This window comes from Hippopotamus amphibius, chromosome 1 (genome assembly GCF_030028045.1).
Source record: "Hippopotamus amphibius kiboko isolate mHipAmp2 chromosome 1, mHipAmp2.hap2, whole genome shotgun sequence".
Taxonomy (NCBI): domain Eukaryota; kingdom Metazoa; phylum Chordata; class Mammalia; order Artiodactyla; family Hippopotamidae; genus Hippopotamus; species Hippopotamus amphibius.
In genome coordinates this window covers 8313085-8334909 of record NC_080186.1, presented here as the reverse complement: position 1 = coordinate 8334909, position 21825 = coordinate 8313085, and the positions used below count along the sequence as shown (strand labels likewise).

General features: G+C 47.5%; 1 protein-coding gene and 1 non-coding gene across 3 annotated transcripts in view; both read left to right on the top strand.

Annotated features, from left to right (window-relative positions):
- The window catches only part of MTOR (mechanistic target of rapamycin kinase), a 119298-nt gene that overhangs the window by 77859 nt on the left and 19614 nt on the right, over positions 1-21825 (top strand). For both annotated transcript variants that reach the window (XM_057696302.1, XM_057696292.1), the window contains exons 29-38: positions 409-484; positions 3478-3617; positions 8199-8299; positions 10083-10198; positions 11445-11522; positions 11710-11817; positions 14719-14844; positions 14930-15061; positions 18857-18972; positions 20246-20363. In XM_057696302.1, coding sequence (XP_057552285.1) covers positions 409-484; positions 3478-3617; positions 8199-8299; positions 10083-10198; positions 11445-11522; positions 11710-11817; positions 14719-14844; positions 14930-15061; positions 18857-18972; positions 20246-20363 — 1111 coding nt within the window. The remainder of the gene's footprint in view (positions 1-408; positions 485-3477; positions 3618-8198; positions 8300-10082; positions 10199-11444; positions 11523-11709; positions 11818-14718; positions 14845-14929; positions 15062-18856; positions 18973-20245; positions 20364-21825) is intronic.
- LOC130842269 (U6 spliceosomal RNA) lies at positions 19470-19576 on the top strand. Its single transcript, XR_009050390.1, has one exon. It is a non-coding gene; the product is annotated as a U6 spliceosomal RNA (small nuclear RNA).

The window sequence follows — 21825 nt, the reverse complement described above, 5'->3', positions numbered from 1 at the left end:
ACCAAGGGCAACTGATGAGAAGTAGTAGTTAAAAGTTCAGAGGTACCTCATCTGGTTGTGTTCTACAACAGGGATGGTTCTAGACCCAAGGTTTCTAGTTAAAAAATAGACATGTGCTGCCTGACATACGATATCTGAAAGGAAACCAGTCTGCTACTTGGAGGAAGGGCCCCAGAGCAGGCATGGCCTCCTGCCCACCAAATGTGGCCGCTTCAAAATTAGGAGTATGAGATGAAGATGAAATCATTCAGGCTGAGCTTCCTGGGTGATCATAGATAATTGATGCTCTTTCTGCATCTGTAAGACATCGTCCCCAACATGCTGGTGAGCCATCTGCCCACATATGACCCCACGCTTCCCACCCTCTTGACATGCTGAGTGTAACCACCTCTCCTTTTGTTTTCCCAGCATTAATAATAAACTACAGCAGCCAGAGGCAGCTGCCGGGGTATTAGAATATGCCATGAAACACTTTGGAGAGCTGGTAAGTGCCTCGTTCCTTTTAGAAGAGCAAGAGGTAGCCACCTGGCTAGGGAGGCACTAAGCCACAGCCTTGAAAAAGTTCTTTTCCTTTCCTATTTTTTTCCCCAGTTGTTTACAGTCTGATGCTGACTTACCTGTTTCTTAAGGTTGAAGGAGACAGTGGCTATATGGAGTATATTCAAGGTGAACAGAGATCAGAATCTAATAAACAGTAATAACTTGTATTTATCAGACTGCGCTTAGCCCTTTGCTACGTGCTTTATGTACTTCATCTCATTCAGTCCTCACAGCAACCATAGGAATGGGTATTATTGTTATCCCATTTTACAGATGAGACTCTGGTCCCAGCAGGATAACAGCCTTACCTGAGCTGACAGACTGGATAAATGGCAGAGCCGGGATGTGAACCCGGCAGCTGGTGTCAGAGCCCAGGTGTCTAACCCTGACCTGAGTTATCTTTGTGTCATCTGCGACAGCCAGCGTTGCCACTGGTGTATAGTTAAGGCTCAGTACATGCTTTAGAAGAAACCATGACTAATTCTCCAGAAAGAATATGCCATAATTTACACCTGATATTGAGGGATTGTTCTGCTTCTTTATTGCTTACATAGCTTCTTCCCTCCTGCCATCTTTGCCCGGCCCATATTAAAATGTTTCCATTACTCTCTGTAGTCCTGGGAGTGTGCTTGGGTAACTTCCTAGCCATATATAAAGCATCGACTTAATCAGCTTAACATTGACTTCCTGGAAGGTCAAGAAGTTCTGGGTCCATATATTTGATGAGGAACCTTTTATTAGTCATGTAGGTCACTTACTCTGGTTTGCCTTAATCAAGAGCCCAGTGTGTTAGAGTGAAGAAAATTGACTACTTCTGAGGCTTTTGCCTTATACACGGGCTGGTTGATTGGACTGAAACCTTTAAGGGAATATTTTGCCATCTTGAGCACATATCTGTAACTAGACTAAGAAAGCATCTACAGATGACAAAACAGAAAGGACCATGTCTCATCCATCTTTGCCACAGTCCTTGTTTGCAGAGCGAAGAAAGTCAGCAAAGAGGGTGCTTAACGTAGTCCACCCACCCAGAGATGTCATCTCCTTTGATATCCTTTGAGCTTAGACCACAGTAATTGAAACAAGGATTCCACAAACATCTGGTATTCAGGTGATTTTATACCCCGGTGGCTCAAAGTGCCAACCTTAAATGAAAAGTGCCCCCACCTCCAGGCTCTAAAGGTGGCCATTAGCTGCAGGATTACTGCTAAGCCCACAGTGGCTTTTCTGTTATATTTAGGTAGCTGAACCATATTAAGCTTGACAGTGGTTTGCTTTTTCTTGGCAGAGCCTGCGCTTTCTCAGCGCAATTTATGTAACAGCAGTCTCATTAGAATTTTGTGTGAGTCATTGCTTAAACCTTATAGTTTGTGCCGTCTATTGCAGTTCAGTGTCCTGCCCCCTAGCTGACCTGCTCCACACACCGCTCTCCCTGCTTGCTGCTTGTTTATACCCAGTGTGTGCCGTGCATTAGCCACGAGCCTTTGTTTCTTTTCCACCCAGTATAGAAACTCAAAGTGGGAAGTTTACCAGTGTTAGCTTTTAATTTCAGAGTTTTTAATTTTACAGTCTCCACAGTCACTCTTTTCTAAATTTTCTCTTTCGTATTTAGGCATAGCAGAGTGGCACAATTCTAAACGAGCTTGGGAAATGGAGCTTAGGTGCTCTTACCCTCCACAGAGCCCATTTTGGCAAACCCCGCTGTACACAGACATTGGGGAAAGGGCTGTCGTGGCCGCCGAATTAGGACAGGAGAAACAGAGGGGGCTGGCTCTGCTGAAAACAAACAAGGGGAAGTAGGCACACGTTAACTATCTAAGATAGAAATGACCTCCTTGCAGAGGTTCAAGAAGAAAAGATTCTTTCAGAGAGCTTAGCACAGTAGCTATTAGTGTACGTGCTACTCAAATAAGAGTTTCATTTAGAAAGGAGAGGAGGGTAGTGAGTGAAACGAATGTGGGCCCTGCATTATATCATACAAATTCCACTGCAGGATCGTACTGTTGTTAAATAAATCCCTGGAGAGCCGCTCCCCTGGCCTGGTAGAGAAATAGTCGTTTCCCAAGCTGGTGATGAAGAAGCCCAGAAGACAGACTGAGGTGGAGGCAGATGGAGGGCAGACAGAGACATAAAACAGTCCCCAGGCCATTCAGAGAGTCTTAGTCTGCAGCTGCTAGACTGCAGCACCTCTCGTTCACGTGGCCGACACCGAACTGCAGTGTGGCACGCCATCTGCCGGGTAATGGAACCCGTCCTTTGGCCCCTGCCACTGGCAAAGCTGCCAAGTGTTGAGCAGGAGGGAACATTGGATGGGAGGCTCTAGAAGAAGGGAGGAAGGTTTTTCCAAAGAATTTTAAGTGGCAGTGTTATATTGTATTTTAAATTATTTCCTGAAAGTTTAAAAATGCATTAAGAAATGCAGAGAATCAAGAGCTTTTAAAAAGTGAGCTGTTTTCCTCCAGCAAATATGCAGTTGTGGCGTGGTCTTCCTGGACTCATCAGGAAAGCAGCTGCCATCCCTGCCATGTGGCACCATCAGCATTCCAGCAGATCGAGGCCTTGGCATCCTTACAGGAGCCCTGGTCGGGGCTTCCTGCTGTCCCAAATGACTTCCCCTCGCCTCACATCCCCACATGCTGGAGTTCTGGTGACTCCTGTGTCTGGGCTGGAAGTGATGGGGGGAAAGCATGGCCTGACATCTGCTCTCAGGTTATCCCAGGTTGTTCCCTCACTGTGCCAAGGAACCAGCATTCCCACCGTCACCAAACGTACCTCTGGATATTCTGAAGTCCTTTTCAGTCAAAGCCCAGGCACACTGTGATGGGTTGAGTGTCACGCATACAGCACAGCACACTCAGGAAAGAGAGTCTGTGGATTTAAAAAATGCACCCCTGTGTTCTCTGGGCCTCACAACAGTTCTCTTTCTTTTCCACTCGGCAGGAAATCCAGGCTACCTGGTATGAGAAACTGCATGAGTGGGAGGATGCTCTCGTGGCCTATGATAAGAAAATGGACACCAACAAGGACGACCCAGAGCTGATGCTGGGCCGCATGCGCTGCCTCGAGGCCTTGGGGGAATGGTGAGCTGCAGCAGGGTGATGGCCCAGTTGCATTTGAAAGGCTTCCTCCAAACAGAGTTCTCACCTGAGACCCTCACTTTTGTTTCACTTGGTATTTTCCCAGGAATCCTGTTCTGTCTCAGTGCTAAATAGAAAGACCCTTCCTTTCTTCCTTCCTCTCTCCCTCCCTCCCTTCCTTCCTTCCTTCCTCTCTCTCTCACTTTGTAATGCTCTAGGACAGGACTGGTATGGGTGTGCTGCTGGGATCTACACCTCTTCCTTCTCTCTGCCTCTTGACTTCGACTGACTAATGAAGACTTCACATTTTTACTCTGCAACCTTGATTTTTTTCTTTTCTTTATTACCTCTTGCTAATGATTTTAGGAAAGAAGAACAGATGACTGCTTTCTTCAGGTGCTTCACCTTTGTAGAATGCTTACTGCACGCTCAGCACTCCGCCAGGCTCCAGAGATTAAAAAAAGACACAAAAAACAAGGCCTCCTCCACTGTGCGGCTGATAAGACAAGCACGTTGCAGGCAGTCACTGGAGCCTGAGAGGACAGGGGCAGTGGTCTGAGCAGACAGCTCTGAACGACCCAAGTGGGGAGCAGGGCGATCTTGCAGTGCTCCCTGGAGGAAGGCGTAAGGTTGGGAGACGGGTGAAGGGGAGTGCAGAGAGGGAAAGGGTATTCCAGGTGGAAGCAGCAGTAATGCTTGGTTGAGAACACTTGTCTAGGTCTTGGTCTGGGCAGTTGTTAGGGGAGTTGAAGGAAAAATGGTCCCTGTTCTGTTTGCAAGCATCAAGTGCAGTTTTTTTAAATAGTTAAAACGAAATGCCATACCACAGTCACGAACTAGTTTAACTACAGGTTTAAGTAATGAACAGAGTGCCGCCGTACTGCCTCCCCACGAGCAGATTATCTCAGCTTTGTCTGCATATGGGACTGAGTCCCCAGCCAGCCGGCCAGCCGGCCAGCCATATTGAGCGCTTACACTCATTGCCAGTGTCTGGGCGAGGCCCCGAGGATGCAGCGTGAACGAGCGCTTCCAGGGCAGACGACCAGGCGGCTCTAGCACAGAGTGAATACAGTTATAAAGGAGAAGCCCAGGGCTGTGGGATATAAGAAGGGACCCTAATCCTGGCTTGGAGGGTTCTGGAAGGCTTCCAGGAAGAAGTGATATCTAACTCGGACCTGGAGAGTGAGGAGGAACGAGCACATTATTGTGTAAGGGTTCAGAAAGTTCAGTGAGGCTGGGGGGTCAGATGTGAGGTGGGAAAGAGGTAAGAGGTGAGGCAGGGGAGCTAGGCAGGGGCCAGATCGAGTGGGGCTTGTGGACCAAGTTAGGAGTTTGAACTTTAACCAAAAGGCTATTGAACGGCCATCCAAACCCGCGGAACTTTTTCCTCTTCCCTCCTCTCCCTCAGTGCCCTGGATTGCTCACCTCCTCTTCTTCTGCTTTTTGAAATCCTCCCGTCTGTCAGGGTCCACCTGCACTGTCTCTTCCTCCTTGAAACCTTTCATAATTAGAGACAACCACTGTCCTTAGGTGGGTTAAGTAGGGGGGGGGGCTTGAATGTGTTAGACTTTAGACGCGATTTTGTCTGATCTCCTTGCATGACAGTTGGGAAACTGAGGCTCAGAGAAGTTGACACAGCCTGCCCGAGATCTCACGAGAGCAGGGTCGTCCGGTCTCCTGACTTTGCTCTATGCAGTGCCGTCTACCTCTGCGCCCTTGGATTCGTTCCAGGTTTATAATTACCTATAAAGTCTGAGTGGCTAGTGGTGCTGACCAAGGGCTTTAAGAATGCGGCAGGCTAAGAGGTTTGAAAAAGAGATGAAAGAAGCAGAATTCTTTTCCTGATCGTATGCAGGGGTTTTATACGATTTATTCAGTCAGTTCTATTTAGAGTGCAGTTTTTAAATTGCTTTTGCTTTGAGTGTATATCCTGAACATGCCTGAGTTAGGTGTTCACCGGAAGTGGCCCTCAGGAGTGATCCAGGGTTACCTGTGAGCTAAGACCCTCTTCTCTGTGCTCATCTGCCTCCGGGAGCTAAACTACAAGCCACCCCTCCCCCAGCGCCCCAGCCCCGGCCACACCTGCAGCCAGCCACATGAACCTAAGTAAATAAACCCCCTCCCCACACTGTTCCTTATGTGGCCTCTGGATCCTTAAGAACAGGTTCCTCAGGAATGAGATCATAGACAACCAGGTACTTAGGTGTTCTAAATCGAAGAACGCTCACTCCACTTTTTGCTGCCCTAGTGGGAAAGTCAGAGTCTTGGAGGCCTTTTACCCAGTCCTCCCTGGTGTCAGTGAGAGGTGTCAAAGACCCTCCTAGTGGTCGTCCCACAGACAGTCTCATACTTTTTGTTTACTTGATTTTGTTCTCCCCTTGCCTTTGAGAGCTAGGACTCAGGATACTCTGCATTCTTATTTGTAACATGTTCGTGGGAGAGGAACCCGGCCTCTGTGTGCACTGACCACGTTCCGACAGCTGTTGACACAGCCACAGCTCGAAGGCGGTGCCCGTGTCTCCTGGCAGGGCCGCCTCTCAGGATGCTGCTCTGGTGCTGCTCCCTGCTTTGTCTCTGGAGCTAACAGCTGGTGGTGTTTCACACTGAACTCGCTCCCTGCCTCGAGATGACGAGCAGAGCTGAACCCCAGACCCACAACGCAGAAATGGGGGTCTTGCCGGGACACCAGAGGGGGCTGAATTGCCTGTGGCTACCAGCTATATAAATTTGAATTCTAGGGTTGGAAGGACCATTCAAAAATCGCTTTCCTTTACCTCCAGGCAGGACCCCAGCAAAACAGTGCTGCCCAGAGGAGCCAGTGATTCTCAAACTGTGGCCCCTGGACCACAGCATCAGCATCACCTAGAAACTTGTTAGAAATGTACTTTCTCAGGCCCCAATTCAATTCAGACCTCCTGAGTCAGAAACTCAAGGGCCAGCACCCAGCAGTCTATGTAAGGAGCCCTTGGGGGGATTATGATGCAATTTGAGAACTCCTGCCCTAAGGTACCTCTAGCAGGACCCAGAGTGAAGGTCTCTAGGTTCAGATGGCAGGAAACCAGCGCTGAGGTTCGTGCAGGTGCTGTCACTGAGCTTCAGTGAGTGCACAGGGCAGAGTGGCTGCCCACTTCCTCTTGTTTATCTTGGCTGTGTATTGAGCTGGAATGCTTGTGTCCCTGACTCTCTTGATCGTGTGCCAGAGAGACAGGGAAAGGTAATGACTGCCAGGCCCCGATGCTGGATGATGGCCCCAAGCAGTGCTCCTAGATGTGGGCACCAGTCAGCTGTTTGGTGAGCTCAGCCCGGATCCCTCCCTCCCCACTTCCTACCCCCCATGTCACCTCATAGTGCAGTGTAGCTCATGTTCCATGAGGCTTCTGAGCTGGGCCACTTGGGACTTGTACCTTTTCTCTTGACTCCATTCCCAATACCAAGTGAAAACATCCTGCGGCATCTCTTTCAGAAAGCAGGAAAGATTAAGGAGTCTCCTAGGTGAGTCTTGAAGCTCACCTGAAAGCAGGGGCTCATATTTGCACAGTAGCAGAGTTTTATTTCCCTTCACTCAGAAGTGCAACATGGGAGGGCAGCAGTTTTTTTTTTTTTAAATGTTTAAATAGTCAGACAAATTATTTTTAATTTTTTTTTTATTTTATTATTATTTTATTTTATTTTTTTTGGGGGTACACCAGGTTCAATCAACTGTTTTTATACACATATCCCCATATTCCCTCCCTTCCTTGACGCCCCCCCCTCGATTCCCCCCCACCCTCCCTGCCCCAGTCCTCTAAGGCATCTTCCATCCTCGAGTTGGACTCCCTTTGTTATACAATAACTTCCCACTGACTATTTTACAGTTGGTAGTATATATATGTCTGTACTACTCTCCCGCTTCTTCTCAGTTTCCCCTGGGAGGGCAGCAGTTTTAACAGCCAATAGGCCATCTCTTCTTGAGGGCTTCTGCTCTCCCTGTGTATCAGAGTCTGCTGAGTACAGACGTATCTCAGTGTCTCCTAGTCACACCCACACTCATGGTAGCTGTGCGGAGTTCTGAGAGTGAGCAGCATCTGGGCTTCTAGTGGATATGACCGCCGTAGAACCTTCTTCCGTCTACGCAGATTGATTTCATTTGAGTTTCAGACTGCAGCCATTTGTATAACACTTTTAGGAGCCAGTTCTCCCTATAGCTTTGAGCCCAAAAGAATGTCCAGATGTGTCTCTTCCGATTGCTTTCTCTGTAGGCCTGCCAAAGGGAAAGAGCCCAGAGTTCATTGGCATAAAAGTTATTTAATATTTATGAAGGGGGCCAGATGTTCACATTTCACGTCACATCAAGTTAGACATGGTCTCTATCATAGAGAAACTCGCTCTCAGACAAATTATGAGCCGCCAGGCCCTAGAAACAACAAATGGCAGGTCACTTCTCAATTTATATCACACAGTCAGAAGTACCTTTTCTTTAAAGGCTGCCGGCTCAGGGCAGGCCCCTATCATCCAGTTCCTCTGCAGCCCCCAGCTCACCTAAGGGCTAGAGAGAAAGATGGAGGTGATTTCAGATAACCCAACTATATAATTCTTTTCCTCCAGGGGGCAGCTCCACCAGCAGTGCTGTGAAAAGTGGACCCTGGTTAACGATGAGACCCAAGCCAAAATGGCCCGGATGGCTGCCGCAGCCGCGTGGGGTTTAGGTAAGGCTCCCCTCGCAGGTACCCAGTCAAGGTGCGGACAGTAGGGCTGGGGGCTCACATCTGAAAACTACGGCGCTGTGGCTGCTGGCAGAGATGTCAGGCTTATAGAAGCGTAAAGCTGTTCATGTCCGCTTCTACCTCCTCCATCTGTCCTTTCAGCCTCACGACGTTACCTTTGTTGGATGTGTCTAATAACGGCTCTTCACAGGGAAGCCGAGGAAAACAGTGAGCAGGCATCACACTTGAGACATGTAGTGAAGTCCGTCTGCACGCTGGCTCTGTCAGCATTAGCTCTTTCCACATGTCTGCCCTGCGCAGGGCCTCCGCCTCACGATCCAGTGGTTGCTGGAGCTCCACCGACATGTCTTTATCCCACAGGAATCATGAGAGATGTCAGCTGTCTGTCTCCTGTTATTTCTGAACTTTTATTATAGTTTTCCCAACAAATATAAAAGTGAATAGTATAACAAACTATATATGCTGTTCACCTTCTTCAGCAGTTAGTTACAAACATCCTGACGTTTTGTTTTCTCTGTTCTCCTCTTTGCTGCCCAACCCTCAGCCACTTCTTCCCCCTCCCTGAGTGTTTTCAAGCAGCAATTTCCTTTTTTTTTTTTACAGAAAGCTAACACAGTTGTTCTTCTCAAGAAACCTGATTTAACAAAAACAAAATAAAACAAAAACTCTAGCATGTGTATGCAAGAAAGTAGGCACAAAAATGTCCACAGCAACAGCAATTTCCTTTTAATCCCCACAGACAAGGGTCGTTTTCTGACATCAGGCCCTAGCAGAGAGGATTACCAGTGTCTGTTCCAGAGATGTTCTCAATCAGAGGGGAAAGGGTCCATGGATGTCCCAGGTGGAAGCTGCACCTGTGGAGTCCAGAGGAGGTTACATAACATCCACCTCCATTCCCACCCTCTGAGTCACAGAGCTTGTATCCTTCCCTTTCACGAGCTCTGAGCTGGATCCAGAATGTTTTTCAAAACTGAATTGCTTCCTGAGGAGTCATCGTTTGTTATTTGCTTTTGCCCAGAGGCATAGAGAATGGACACACCGGTGGTCTGGAGTGAAAGGCAGGAAAAGGCCTCGTAAAATCGGTGACCCTGCAGTTTGCAGCTAATGAAGCTGGTATCTTTTCTGCAGATGGTCTTGGAAATGCTGGCATTTGATACATGCTCACCCCACCAGGGGAAGTGAACATCTCTTCCCAGATGCCACCATTTCCGCAGTCTGCCATGATACGAGACTACTGTGCTATGACCTAGCCCATCTTTCTGTGGTAACAGAGCCTCTTAAAATATTTATCTCCTCCCTCTGAGGCAAAGGTACTGCCAGAGTGAGACAAGCAAACAGTTCGTCTCATCCTGTCCCCTGTCCAGATAATGGCCGTATCAGTTGTTAGGGGGATATGTAATTTCCAAGGTACCATTGAACTGTGAGATGCTCCGCTGGTAGGAAGAGAGCTCTTCCGTCTTGCCTAGAGAAACTCGGGCAAGTTCTCTAGGTTAACGAGGTGCTGCCTTACACCCTCCTGACGTGTGGACCTGTGCTCATGGGGCTCCTGCCATCTCTCATGAGAAGAGATGTGGCCTTGTTAAATTGGCTTGTTCAACCTCACAGAGCATAGAGGCTCTCTGCAGGATTCCCATACATCAGGCTCAAGTGTGTCCTATTTGAACCCCAAGCTAAATGCAGGTAACAATGACAAGGCCTATTTGAGATGCTGCCTTTAGCCCAGCAAGGTGACCACCCTAATGCTTTTCTCTGTGTGTGTGTGTAGGTCAGTGGGACAGCATGGAAGAGTACACCTGTATGATCCCTCGGGACACCCACGACGGGGCATTTTATAGAGCTGTGCTGGCGCTGCATCAGGACCTCTTCTCCCTGGCGCAACAGGTAAAAACCTACGTGTACCCAGACCACTTAGCAAAGAAAAGGTAATCACGTGTGCCCTGTCAGCTTTAGCTCCTAGGCTCACGAGGCCTGTATAAATAGGCTGTTGTTCTTCAGCTCTGGCGTTGGCTCTGTGGGTGCATTGAAATGGCTTTGGAGCATAAGGCTGAGTAAGAAGACGACTCCCAGCACATCAGCCAGGGCCATTTTCTGCTTTGAGAGGCACGCGTCCTCTGGAAGTTACCGCTTAGATTGCTTTTGGAGCTGGCTTCTTGGGTCATCGTTGCATCCTTTTTACCATGTTGCTTTAGCATTCCTCGCGGTGGAGAGAAACCGTTTCACCGAAGGAGGATTCAGAGAGCAGAGCTCCCCCTTCTGCAGCAGAAATCAGTCACAGGGTTCTTCTGGCTGCGCAGGTGTGTCACACACTGGTTACCTTCTAGGAAAGCTAGCTCTTTATTTGGAAATCCTGTGCTGACTTGCAGGCTGAAATAATGAGGTAATCACATCCGCCCTGTCAGGCACCCTACTGTCTTGTGTGCGGTGCTTGGGTAAATGACCTAAGCACTATAGGACGGGGACGTAGTCAGTAACCTTAAACATTCAAAAAAGGAAAAGCTGCACGTGCAGGGGTTTTAATTGATGAAACAGAGAAGACTCAAGCTGTAGTCCTGTGGCATCCCCCGGGGCTCTGATTTACACCATGAGAACTGAGACCAGAGCCGTTCACGTCCCAGGCACCTGGGCCATTCACGTCCCATTTACATGGAGCGGATTGGGCATTCTTCTGCCAGTTTCAGAGTCACTCCCTCAGGAGGACAGGGTACTTAAAAGCCAGAGACAACCACCTGGGCCATTTGAGTACCTGCACAATCTGTTCTTACCAATGTGCCCAGCAAGGAGAAGTTGAAAAAAGGTAGATCCACAAGTTGTCCTCTTGAGATGCAAGAACACAGTGATTCTGTTTCCTAAGCGCCCATTTCCCTTCCTTTGTTATCCAAGATCTAAGATGTTAAGCTTTTGGCTGCCAGACATTTCTGTCTTTTCTGAGAAATCAGATAATGTTCATCTTTAAGTTTTCAAATCTGGTAGAAGGTTTCTTCCCTACTTCAGTGAACTTTTATCTTTGTCACTGGGATGTCAGTGAGACAGGAACTTCTGCAGCTGGTTGGGAAGCCCGAAAATCACAGCCCTGCCCTCAGCTCCCAAGTCCTCAGCTCAGTTCCAGGGCTTCTCTTTTTCTCTCTAGTGCATCGACAAAGCCCGGGACCTGCTGGACGCCGAGTTAACTGCGATGGCAGGAGAGAGCTACAGCCGGGCTTATGGGGTGAGTGGGGACCATCTGCAAGGTGCAGAGTTGAAAGCACATTTCAATTCTTTTTGCAGAGTGGGCTCGTGAGGACACACAGGCTGCTGAGAGCGTGCCTGTGGAACCAGAAGGAATGATTGAAATGGGGCTTGGCTTTCGGACTGTTCATGCTGTATTAAGCTGGAATGTGATTTGCTTCCATCAGGCCATGGTTTCTTGCCACATGCTTTCCGAGCTGGAGGAGGTTATCCAGTACAAACTTGTCCCCGAGCGCCGGGAGATCATCCGCCAAATCTGGTGGGAGAGATTACAGGTGAGCCTGGTAAAGTGTCTCACCGAGCCCGCCCCGCCTCCGCCTGCCTCTCACAGTGGCTCAGTGTGCGTTCAGAGCGCAGCTGTGAGAGGGTGACCACTTTTCCAGCCTCCTTCTCCTTTTACCCTTCTCTAGGAATAAAAGAAAATGTCTTTTTTTTTTTAAACCACACTGTGCAGCTTGTGGGATCTTAGTTCCCCGGCCAGAGATCAAACTTGTGCCCCCTGCAGTAGAAGTGTGGAGTCCTAACCACTAGACCGCCAGGGAATTCCCAAAAGAAAATATCTGTAATAAGTGACATTATGGGCAGCCAGTTGAGAATCTTGACCTCAAAATCAGTGGTTCTGAACTTCAGCTACACAATAGAATGACCTGGAGAGCTTTTAAAACTCCAGACACCCAGGCCACTTCCCAGACCAAATAAACAGAATTTCTGGGGATAGACCCAGGATCAGTATCTTTTCAGCCTTCCCAGATAACTCCAGGATGTGGCCGATGCCGAGAACCACTGCTGTAAATGCACTTGCCGGCCACCTGCATCCGGCCCTTTATGGGGGGTGGCCTGGTGTTCTCATTTACTAATTCCTACCGCTTACAGTTCCTCAGGTCAGAGTCATCCCTTGATCTCTATGCAGACTTTTTTCCATGGAAGTTTCCCCTCACCAAGAAACTTTTCCAAGTCCTCCATCAGTATTTTCGTTGTACATTCTGAGCATTTTAGCATGAGGAGCTGTCAATTCCAGATCCGGGAGTCAGGAGTCTGAAGTGTTCTTGGAAAGGACAGTTCTCCCATTCCTCGAGTAGGCAGGCGGGAAAGTTGGTCGGCAAAGCCTTCACTGCTCCAGAAGCCACTTGTCCCCCTACTTGTCATAATCAACCTTCCTCGATTGTAAGCTGTTTCCTCTTCACCCAGTCCACACCTAATTCCAAATTCTGTCCCCAGACCAGTCGAGGTTTGTACTTCCAGCTTTTCAGTAGGCTGTGACAGGGTCTTTTGACTCCAAGTTGCATTCCTGTCCACGGAGTTCCGGGCATATTTCATTGGAAAGGAAAAGAGCGGGGCAAAGGATCGCCTATGTGCTCTGAAACGAGCACATGCAGTTCTTTCACATGTTTTATTAGCAATTATGAAATGCCCAGTGAATGTTTTGGTGGAAAATTGTCTATCGAACCCCAGAGAAGACTTCCAAGAGCCAGAATTTCCCACTTGACTTGTACACACCCTGGTTTTTTTTTCATGCCTATAATGAGGTGAAGAGTTTCCAAATCTGAGATCTGATGAATCTTCTGCCATTGTAACAAGTGGGACTTTGTCCAAATAGAGACTTGGAAGGGGAGTGGATTAAATGAGTCTAAGAGAGGAGGGACCCGTGTTTGACTTTACTGTGTCCAAGATACCATCATCATCTTAGGCCTTCATGATTTTCCTACCTTAAGACAGCAAGATGCTTTTTGGTTCACAGGGGCCAAGTGATTTCAGCATCTAGGAGAAAGTAGCAGATGATGAGAAGTCACCAAAACCATCACTCAGTGTACTTTTCTCTGTTTTTCTAACTTTCCAAATTACTGTTGTTACACATAATGAGACAGAAAATTATGGTCCAAGGCCTAAAAATACAGCGTTAACTTTGTGGTAGGAATTGGGCTGTTGTGGATGGCTTGCTGTCAGAACACTCAGCCAGCTGCCTGGGCTGGAAGACTGCCATTTTACGATCAATTAAACTGACCTCCCCAGCCAGTGGCTCCCGTGGGGCAGTTTGAGAGGTCAGCCTTACTTGCATCGGGTCTTTTCTTGCCTTGGGTTCTTTATTCAGGCTCAGATTATGTCCTGTCATGTTTAAAAGCCCGCAGCCATTGTCACTAGACTTTTAGATTTACATCCGTGGAGGACAGCTCGTTTGGTTTCGTGGAATTCTGTGATGAAGTGATAGATCTCAGAAACCCATCTCCCCTGGTGTTTGTCTCTGACTTCTCAAGAAGGTGGAGGAGGAGAGGCTCTCTCTATTCTCAACAATCTTTTGATATAAAATTAGCTTAGCCCCTTCGATAATGATTAATTCAGTTTGTTTCTTTTTGATTTAAAAGAATTTATATGTGTGAATGAATGAGGCCCTTTTCCTTCTATGTGCAGATTTTGATCTGAGACAAATAAAAATGAAGAGGAAAGACAAGGCTAATATCTGAGTGCAAGTTTAGGCTCTAATAAATTCAGAAATATAAATGCTACCAACTTTCAAACAACATCAATTGAAAATTTAATTATTAAAATTTTACACTTAGTTTTTAAAATTTTGAATGATACATTTTAAATTTATTTTCTTCGTCAGTGATAGTCATCTTCAACCAGAGAGACTGAAGCAAAAAGTTAAAGCTAAAAATACATGATTTACAATCCAGAAAAGAAATTTATTTATTTATTTTTTTTATATATTTTTTGGCACACAGGCTTAGTTGCTCCATGGCATATGAGATCTTCCTGGAGCAGGGATCGAACCTGTGCCCCCTGCATTGGCAGGCGGATTCTTAACCACTCTCCCACCTAGGAAGCCCCAGAAAAGGAATTTAAATAATTTAGTTCATTTAAGCCTCACCACAGCCCTGTGAAGTTGGTACCATTTTTATCTCACTTTACAGATCAGTCACAGAGAGGTTAAGTAACTTGTCCAAAGTCACATAGGTAGTAAGTGGATGGACTGGATTCAGGGTCCAGAGTCCTTGCTCTGCGGCTTCTCGAACTTTGAGAAGTTCGTAAGAGGTGTTTCACTCATGGCACCCTCCACTTGAGAAAGATGAGATTATAAAAATGAATCTCTTTTTGTTTCAGGGGGGGTTTCACTGTTGCTTGCGAGGGGTTAACATACGGCAGAGCAGGTCTCTAATCCTTGCTTCTGAACGTTCCAGGGCTGCCAGCGTATCGTGGAGGACTGGCAGAAGATCCTCATGGTGCGCTCGCTCGTGGTCAGCCCTCACGAGGACATGAGGACCTGGCTCAAGTACGCAAGCCTGTGTGGCAAGAGTGGCAGACTGGTGCGTGTCCCCACCACGGAGGGGTACTGAGGGGGAGCGGTGCTCCCGGTCAGTTCTGTGTGTGACCCGACCTCTTGTTTTGAAGGCTCTTGCTCATAAAACCTTAGTGCTGCTCCTGGGAGTCGATCCGTCTCGGCAACTTGACCATCCTCTGCCGACAGTCCACCCCCAGGTGACCTATGCCTACATGAAGAATATGTGGAAGAGTGCTCGCAAGGTCTGTACCCGAAGCCAGCGGTAGACCACATTTCTCCAGAATGCTCGCCTAATCTGCTTCTCACTGCCTCCTCCAGGCCCGAAAGGAAGCAGCATCCAAACCACCATGTCAGGGAGTTCGCTCCTGTCAGGAGGCTATTTGGCCTGATTTCAAAAAGTGAATCATATTTGAGGAGATGCACGTATACCATTGACCAAACCAATGAATGTAATCACAGTTCTGTTTATTAGCAGCTAGAATGTGCTGAAACACAGAAAAAGCACAATTTCTGGGTAGTACTTTTTGGCTTTTTTCCCCTAAGAGAAGTACCCCAAACAGCAGCATGTTTGTGAAAACACAGACTGAAACTTTCATAAGATCAATGTGTTTTTTCAGACTTCTCGTCTCCTCTCCTTTCATCAATTTGGGATTCAAAAGCAGCAACACCCAGAGTGTGATGCTGAAACCAGTGGGGAAAGGCATCTTGAAGCCAATGTAGAATTCCTCTGACTTTATTTACCGACAGGTCCTTGGGAAGGAGATGTGGCTTCTTTTTTGTTTTTATTTTTTAGAACAGTCTCCCTCGATGATGGTGATGAGTAACGAAAAGTACGCCATGGGGGCAAAAGCAGCACATGCTTTGGCTCCCTCATCATCCTCCTTACGAAACAGAGGAGGGAGTCCCAGCTCTCTTCTCCTTGTTGTCCCCACAGTGTCCCTGAGGTGAGAGAGGAATGCAGAGCAGACCCTGGAGGCGTGGCTGTAGAAGATGTGATAAAGTAGCAGTCAGGTCTCGGCTGAAGGCTTACTGGGGAGATCCTTGGACTGTGCCTAGAAGTTGATTTCTTTCGTGGGTGCTGGCTTCTGTGACTCTGAATGCCACCCAGAGTGGGAGCCACAGCCCTGCACCAGGCGTTGGGTATTCGATTGGGGCGTACTTCCAAAGTAACGGCCAGTGTCCTTCTCCAAATGTGCCGTTTGGGGGGGTTTCTTTTGTTGTTTGGGAGGGGTTGTTTTGTTTAGTCTCTGTGAGCCTCCTGGGCCAGAGCACTTCTGATTCAAAGCCTGACCTTCCTCCAGGCAAATGAGGAAAACAGAAGGCACTGGATGTGAGCAGTCTGGTTTCCTTCCTATGCAAAGCCTCCAAGTCTTTGAATGTCGTGCCGCAGGCAGGCAGAAGGAGTGTTTTGGCTAATGTTTCAACCAAGGAGTGGCTTCTTTCAACATAGGACCACAGCCCAATGTCTCCACAGATTAGGGCCTTTCTTAGGAGCCCACATTCTGGAGGGAGACCATAAAACCACATGGATTAAAGATTTAGAAATCTATTTAAAATTCAGTGCTTGAACTTCAAGCCCGGAGCTAGAGATGCCACATCTTCATAGAGTTCAGGAGCTATTCCGAGAAAACTGACTGCTACTTAGTAATACTTGTGCCATCGAAGGAGTCACATTACTTCTCTGAGCATCACGTTCTTCCTCCACAAACAAGGGTCGTATTCTCTGCCTTGCCTGAGGCAGACGGACGTGGGGAAAAGCAGAGCCCATGCTGCAGGACGATGTCAGGCAACAGGTGTATGTCCACTGTTTTTCTAGATGAGGCAGTTCACAGAATCTAGTGACAGGCTGGTTCCTTCTGTGAAATTTCACTAAGCCGAGAACATAGTTCTTGCCCACAAACCACCCCGGCAGTCACAAGCCGAACAGTCTGCCCAGCTCGCGCTCTGGGCCTGAGAGAAGCCCCTGCCTGCAAGCAAGCAGTCTGTCGTCTGTAAGACAGAAAGAATCGTTTTTCCCCCTCCTCACTTCCCGGGGATGGAGAAAAGGGGTTTTTAATAGAACATTTTCAATTCCTTGGAAATAAGTTGCCTCCATGCCACAGAGTAGAAAGATACTAGAGTCTCCCATGCTGGGTAGACTGACTAAGCCTAACATTGGGCTTCAAATCCACACTAACATCCAGCCTCCCCAGTTTGGGCAATTTTTGTTTTGTTCTTCTTGAGTCTCCCGAAGAGAGGTTAAGCTTTGTGTCTGGGCAGTCAGTTACAGCCTGTGGGCTCTGAAGAGCACCTGGCATCTGAGTTCCTAGTTCAGTTCTCACCTGCTTGATATACACACTAACCACACTAAGTTGTCTTCCACCTTTTTCATGAGGGATCATTTAAGGACTCCCTCCCAATACTTTTTTCTCTTCCTAATCAGATTTAAGTCTAGTCAGTGTACTTCTCATAGCAGAAAAACTAAAGGAACACTTATCACTTTCCAGGTGTGAGAGGCTAATACAGCTCATTTTTCAAAGCCAGTGATGAGGAGTGGATCTCTGAAGGTAGATGTCTGAGGGAGACAGGTGTCTTGTTAACTCAGAACATCTGTGTGTCTGCCCTGTCCTCGTGCGTGCATTGGCAGCCTGGTGCATTGCTGTCGTGGTGTTCTGCCTCTGGGTTGAGCCCTGTCTCGGTGCCAATTAATTAATTAATCCCTGATAAATTAAAAGTATCTGGGGTCGATCCTGGCCCCCAAAGCAGGGAATTCCATTTTCCTTCAGGGCTATCATTACTGACATGTTTCTATTTAAAAGAGAGAGAGAGAGAGAGACTCATATGATTTACTATAGCGAGATCATTCTGACCTTACTTATTTGAAGTGTTGGGTTTTTTCTCTCCTGTTCTGTAGCAAAGAACACATTCTCTTTTTCACATTCTGTCACGTGCCGTTTCCCCTGTCTGTGTTGGTAGATTTAGATTTCACCGTTTTTTCCACTTGAGCTCTCGATGTCTGTGTGCTCTGTCTTCAACCTTGGAGCCCTTTAAAGAGTGTGCACCCCGTGGATCACGATGCTGGTGTGCGTGGACACGGCAGACCTACACAGGTGGCTTGTGACTGACTTCCAGATCTCTGACTCTGTCTCTGCTCTTCCCTAGTTCCAGTGTCTGTTGCCATCTGCTCACTTTGTATAAAATCACGTAGCGTAAAGAGAGATGTACTGCCTGAGCACACTCTGAAGAGTCTGCCCTCGGCCACCCTGCTCAACTAAATGCTTGCCTGGCTGGTGTGCCCCCATTCCACTTGTATGTGTGGGGGGGCCTCACCCCATATCTTTGTTCTATTTGGGTACTGAGGGTTCTATCAGATTTTTCAAAATTTATTTTATTGAAATATAGTTGATTTACAATGTTATATTGATTTCTGCTCTACAGCACAGTGATTCAGTTATACATATACACACATTGTTTTTCATATTCTTTTCCGTTATGGTTATCACAGGATCTGTCAGAATTTTTAAACTGTAATTTTTGCTATGCTGGTGTCCAGGGTACCACAGTGTTGTTGTTGGTGGTGGTTTTTTTTTATTTCAGACTGTTATTGGAGTGTAATTGCATTACAATATTGTGCCAGTTTCCACTGTACCACAGTGTTTTAAATAGATACTAAAGCCTTCCTAGCCTGAAACAGTTCCCCATAAGCCTGATTTCCCACAGGGCAATATATTGATAGTGAAGGAATCGATGGTCTTAGATGACTTCATGTGAATTGTTATTTGGGGTAGTCAGGCGAGGCGCTTTTCTAAGGCTTATTAAGCTAGTAATTACAGTTGGCCAAGGAGAGCTAAGACTTAGGTTGGAAAATATGAATTTTCTTGAAAAGCCCAGCCATCTCTCAGCATCATGCCCTGGTCCTCCATCCTACGGGTCCTCACCCTGTGTTCTAGGGTGTTCTGTTGGGAGAGGGTTGGCTCAGGTGCCTGTGAACAGCAGTTCCTGTCCCCTGAGGTCGGGCCCAGTGCCAAGTGGCTCCCTGTGCCTTTGTCCTGCTACAGATCGATGCCTTCCAGCACATGCAGCACTTCGTTCAGACCATGCAGCAGCAAGCCCAGCACGCCATCGCCACTGAGGACCAGCAGCACAAGCAGGAGCTGCACAAGCTCATGGCCCGGTGAGCTCCCCACAGCCGGGCCCGTTGCGCACCAGCCCTGCCCCGTCAGCAGCCTCTGCCGCCAGGGCCGTGTTCAAGCCTCCCCGGGGCAGCCGGTTGCTTACATCTCTCTTACCTTTTCCAGTCGGGGTCCCAGGCAGCCAGCAAATCGTGCTACTGCAAAGTCTCTGCCACTTATTCTCCCAGGATCCTGCAGCTCAGGAGCACCCGTGTGCTGTTCTCCTGGTGTCTGGCTTTAGAGTTTGACTCCTAGCTTTCAAATGCCAGATATGCTGCTAATTTGATGTGTGACTTTAGATAAGTTACTTAACCTCTCTGTACCTCAGTTTCCTCATTATATAAAACGGGGACAGTGAGAGTTCCTTTTCCCTAGGGTGGAATAAGATGGTGTGAGGATTAATGGAAGGAATACATCAAGCCTTTAGCACAGTACCTGGAGTGGAGCAGCAATCAGTAAATGGTAGCTGGTAATTTTATCACATCAAGAATGGAGGAGAGTGCTCGCTTCGGCAGCACATATACTAAAATTGGAACGATACAGAGAAGATTAGCATGGCCCCTGCGCAAGGATGACACGCAAATTCGTGAAGCGTTCCATATTTTTGAGAACTCGAGGTATGGGAGGGGGCTGGGGGTGAAGGGGAAACTGAGAAGAAGCGAGAGAGTAGCACAGACATATATATACTACTAACTGTAAAATAGTCAGTGGGAAGTTGTTGTATAACAAAGGGAGTCCAACTCGAGGATGGAAGATGCCTTAGAAGACTGGGGCAGGGAGGGTGGGGGGGACTTGAGGGGGGGGGCGTCAAGGAAGGGAGGGAATATGGGGATATGTGTATAAAAACAGTTGATTGAACCTGGTGTACCCCCCAAAAAAAAATAATAATAATAAAAAAAAAAAAAAAAAGAATGGAGGAGAAGGAAAAAGTAAGGGACAAGCCATCTAGCAATCAGTAAGAAAAATTACTCTCAGCAGCTGCCACTCACCAAAATGAATGTGAGGGAGACAGGTCCACTCAGACCTCTGTGTGCCAGGTACCTGGTTGATGCTGGCATTGAAAGACAGGCAAGAGGGGGAGACCACCGCTTAAAAACTGGCTCCCCAAAGCCTGTCTTTTTCCCTCCACGTGGCTGAGAATTCTGATGGTTTCTTCCCGGGAGTAGGAGGAAACATCAGGGCGGCTTTTGTGCTGCTGTGACGTAATTCGTTATTCTCCTCGGAAGGGCTCTTCTGAGGAGGGAGCAACATGGGGCCTTGTTTCTCTGTTTTCAGATGTTTCCTGAAACTCGGGGAGTGGCAGCTGAACCTGCAGGGCATCAACGAGAGCACAATCCCCAAGGTCCTGCAGTATTACAGCGCCGCCACAGAGCACGACCGCAGCTGGTACAAGGTACCCAGGGACGGGAGCGGGCTGGCCTCCTGCTGCCTCCTCCAGACGCCTGCCTGTGCACCCCTGTGCGCGCATGCTTTACAGCGAAGGCTTTATGACTTGGGCTGCATCTTTGAGGGCTGAGAGCCAGTTTGTCAGAGGCCCTTTACAAGTCTAATTGATACAGAAAGATGGATAGACTCTTTTACTTGAAAAAGATTTTTTACACCATGTGTGCGTGGCTCTGGGGATGCTGTTGTCTTATAGACTCTTAGCGGCTTGTTTTCCTAGAGCATCTGGACACATGCTTTGTCTCTGGGACTTTACCTTCCCTTGGGTCCTCTGTTCCTTCCCAGCTTCTTTGTGGTTCCCATCCCTGCCTGCTGCTCATCTAAGAACTGAACTTTCTGTTTTTATTGGAAAGCTCTGGGTAACATCCTGTTATATCGTAGGAAGTTTTTCAAGAAGATAAACAGAATTAGAAAATGTATAAAAGATGTGATTGATTGGGAGAGGAGTGAGTCTTGGGTGTATACATGTTTGGTGAGAGCACACATTCTCATGTTTTTCTGTCTTTTCTGAGGGGCCTCCTGGTGAGAGCTGCGTGGTGTGACAGGTGTCATTCATTTCTCCCCAGTGTCTCCTTAACCCACTAACGCCATGTGAATTCATTCCTCTCAGATCAAAACCTGCATCTGAAAGACCATAGAAGCATCTACAATGAAATTCTTATGCTGCTTTACGCATGCTTCAGTCTGATCTGAAAAATGCTCGTTTTGTGAAAGCTGCAGTAATTCTTCTCTCTAAGACAGCTTCAGTCCGAGGCTGGAAGAATATGTCCCGTGAACCCTTGAATAGTTGGAACCTTACTAATTAGAACTATGCCCTAACCAGATGACTTTTCTTCATTCAACTTTTCAGAAAGGAACAAATCACAAGTTAAAATCTGGCTCCAGGACTTTTAATTTTAGTTTTTTCCTAGTGTGAGTCCTTTTGGGTCTGTGCTATCTTTTACCATCAGTGCTGAGTGTTAGTCCACATGCGTGCAGGACTCTTCCTATCTTGTTCTGTGGGACCCCCAGCTCATAGTACATATATAAGAGGTATTTGTCAAATAGACAAAAGCTCGGGAAAACTGAACCTGAGTCATTGTAGGAGTCTTATTCATCAAATAGAGGTTGATTATAATCTACTCTGCTTAGCTGGGGAAGTGGACACTTCTATGTTAAAGGTTTTTAGCAAGGGACGCAAAGGAATTTACTGATTACTCAGAAAGTCCAACTATGAGTGGGTTATTTAATGTCCTGCTATCACTGCACACATACAAGGTCCCAAATCAAACTCTCCCTCATGCTCTATACACCAGGCAACGCTATTCCATAGCATCACTGCAGCTCAAAACCTCAGAGGTGTGAATAGTTAGCACCGAAGGCTTCTTCTGGCAAGCAGTCGCTGAGCACTGGCTCTCAGACCAGCCCCCAGC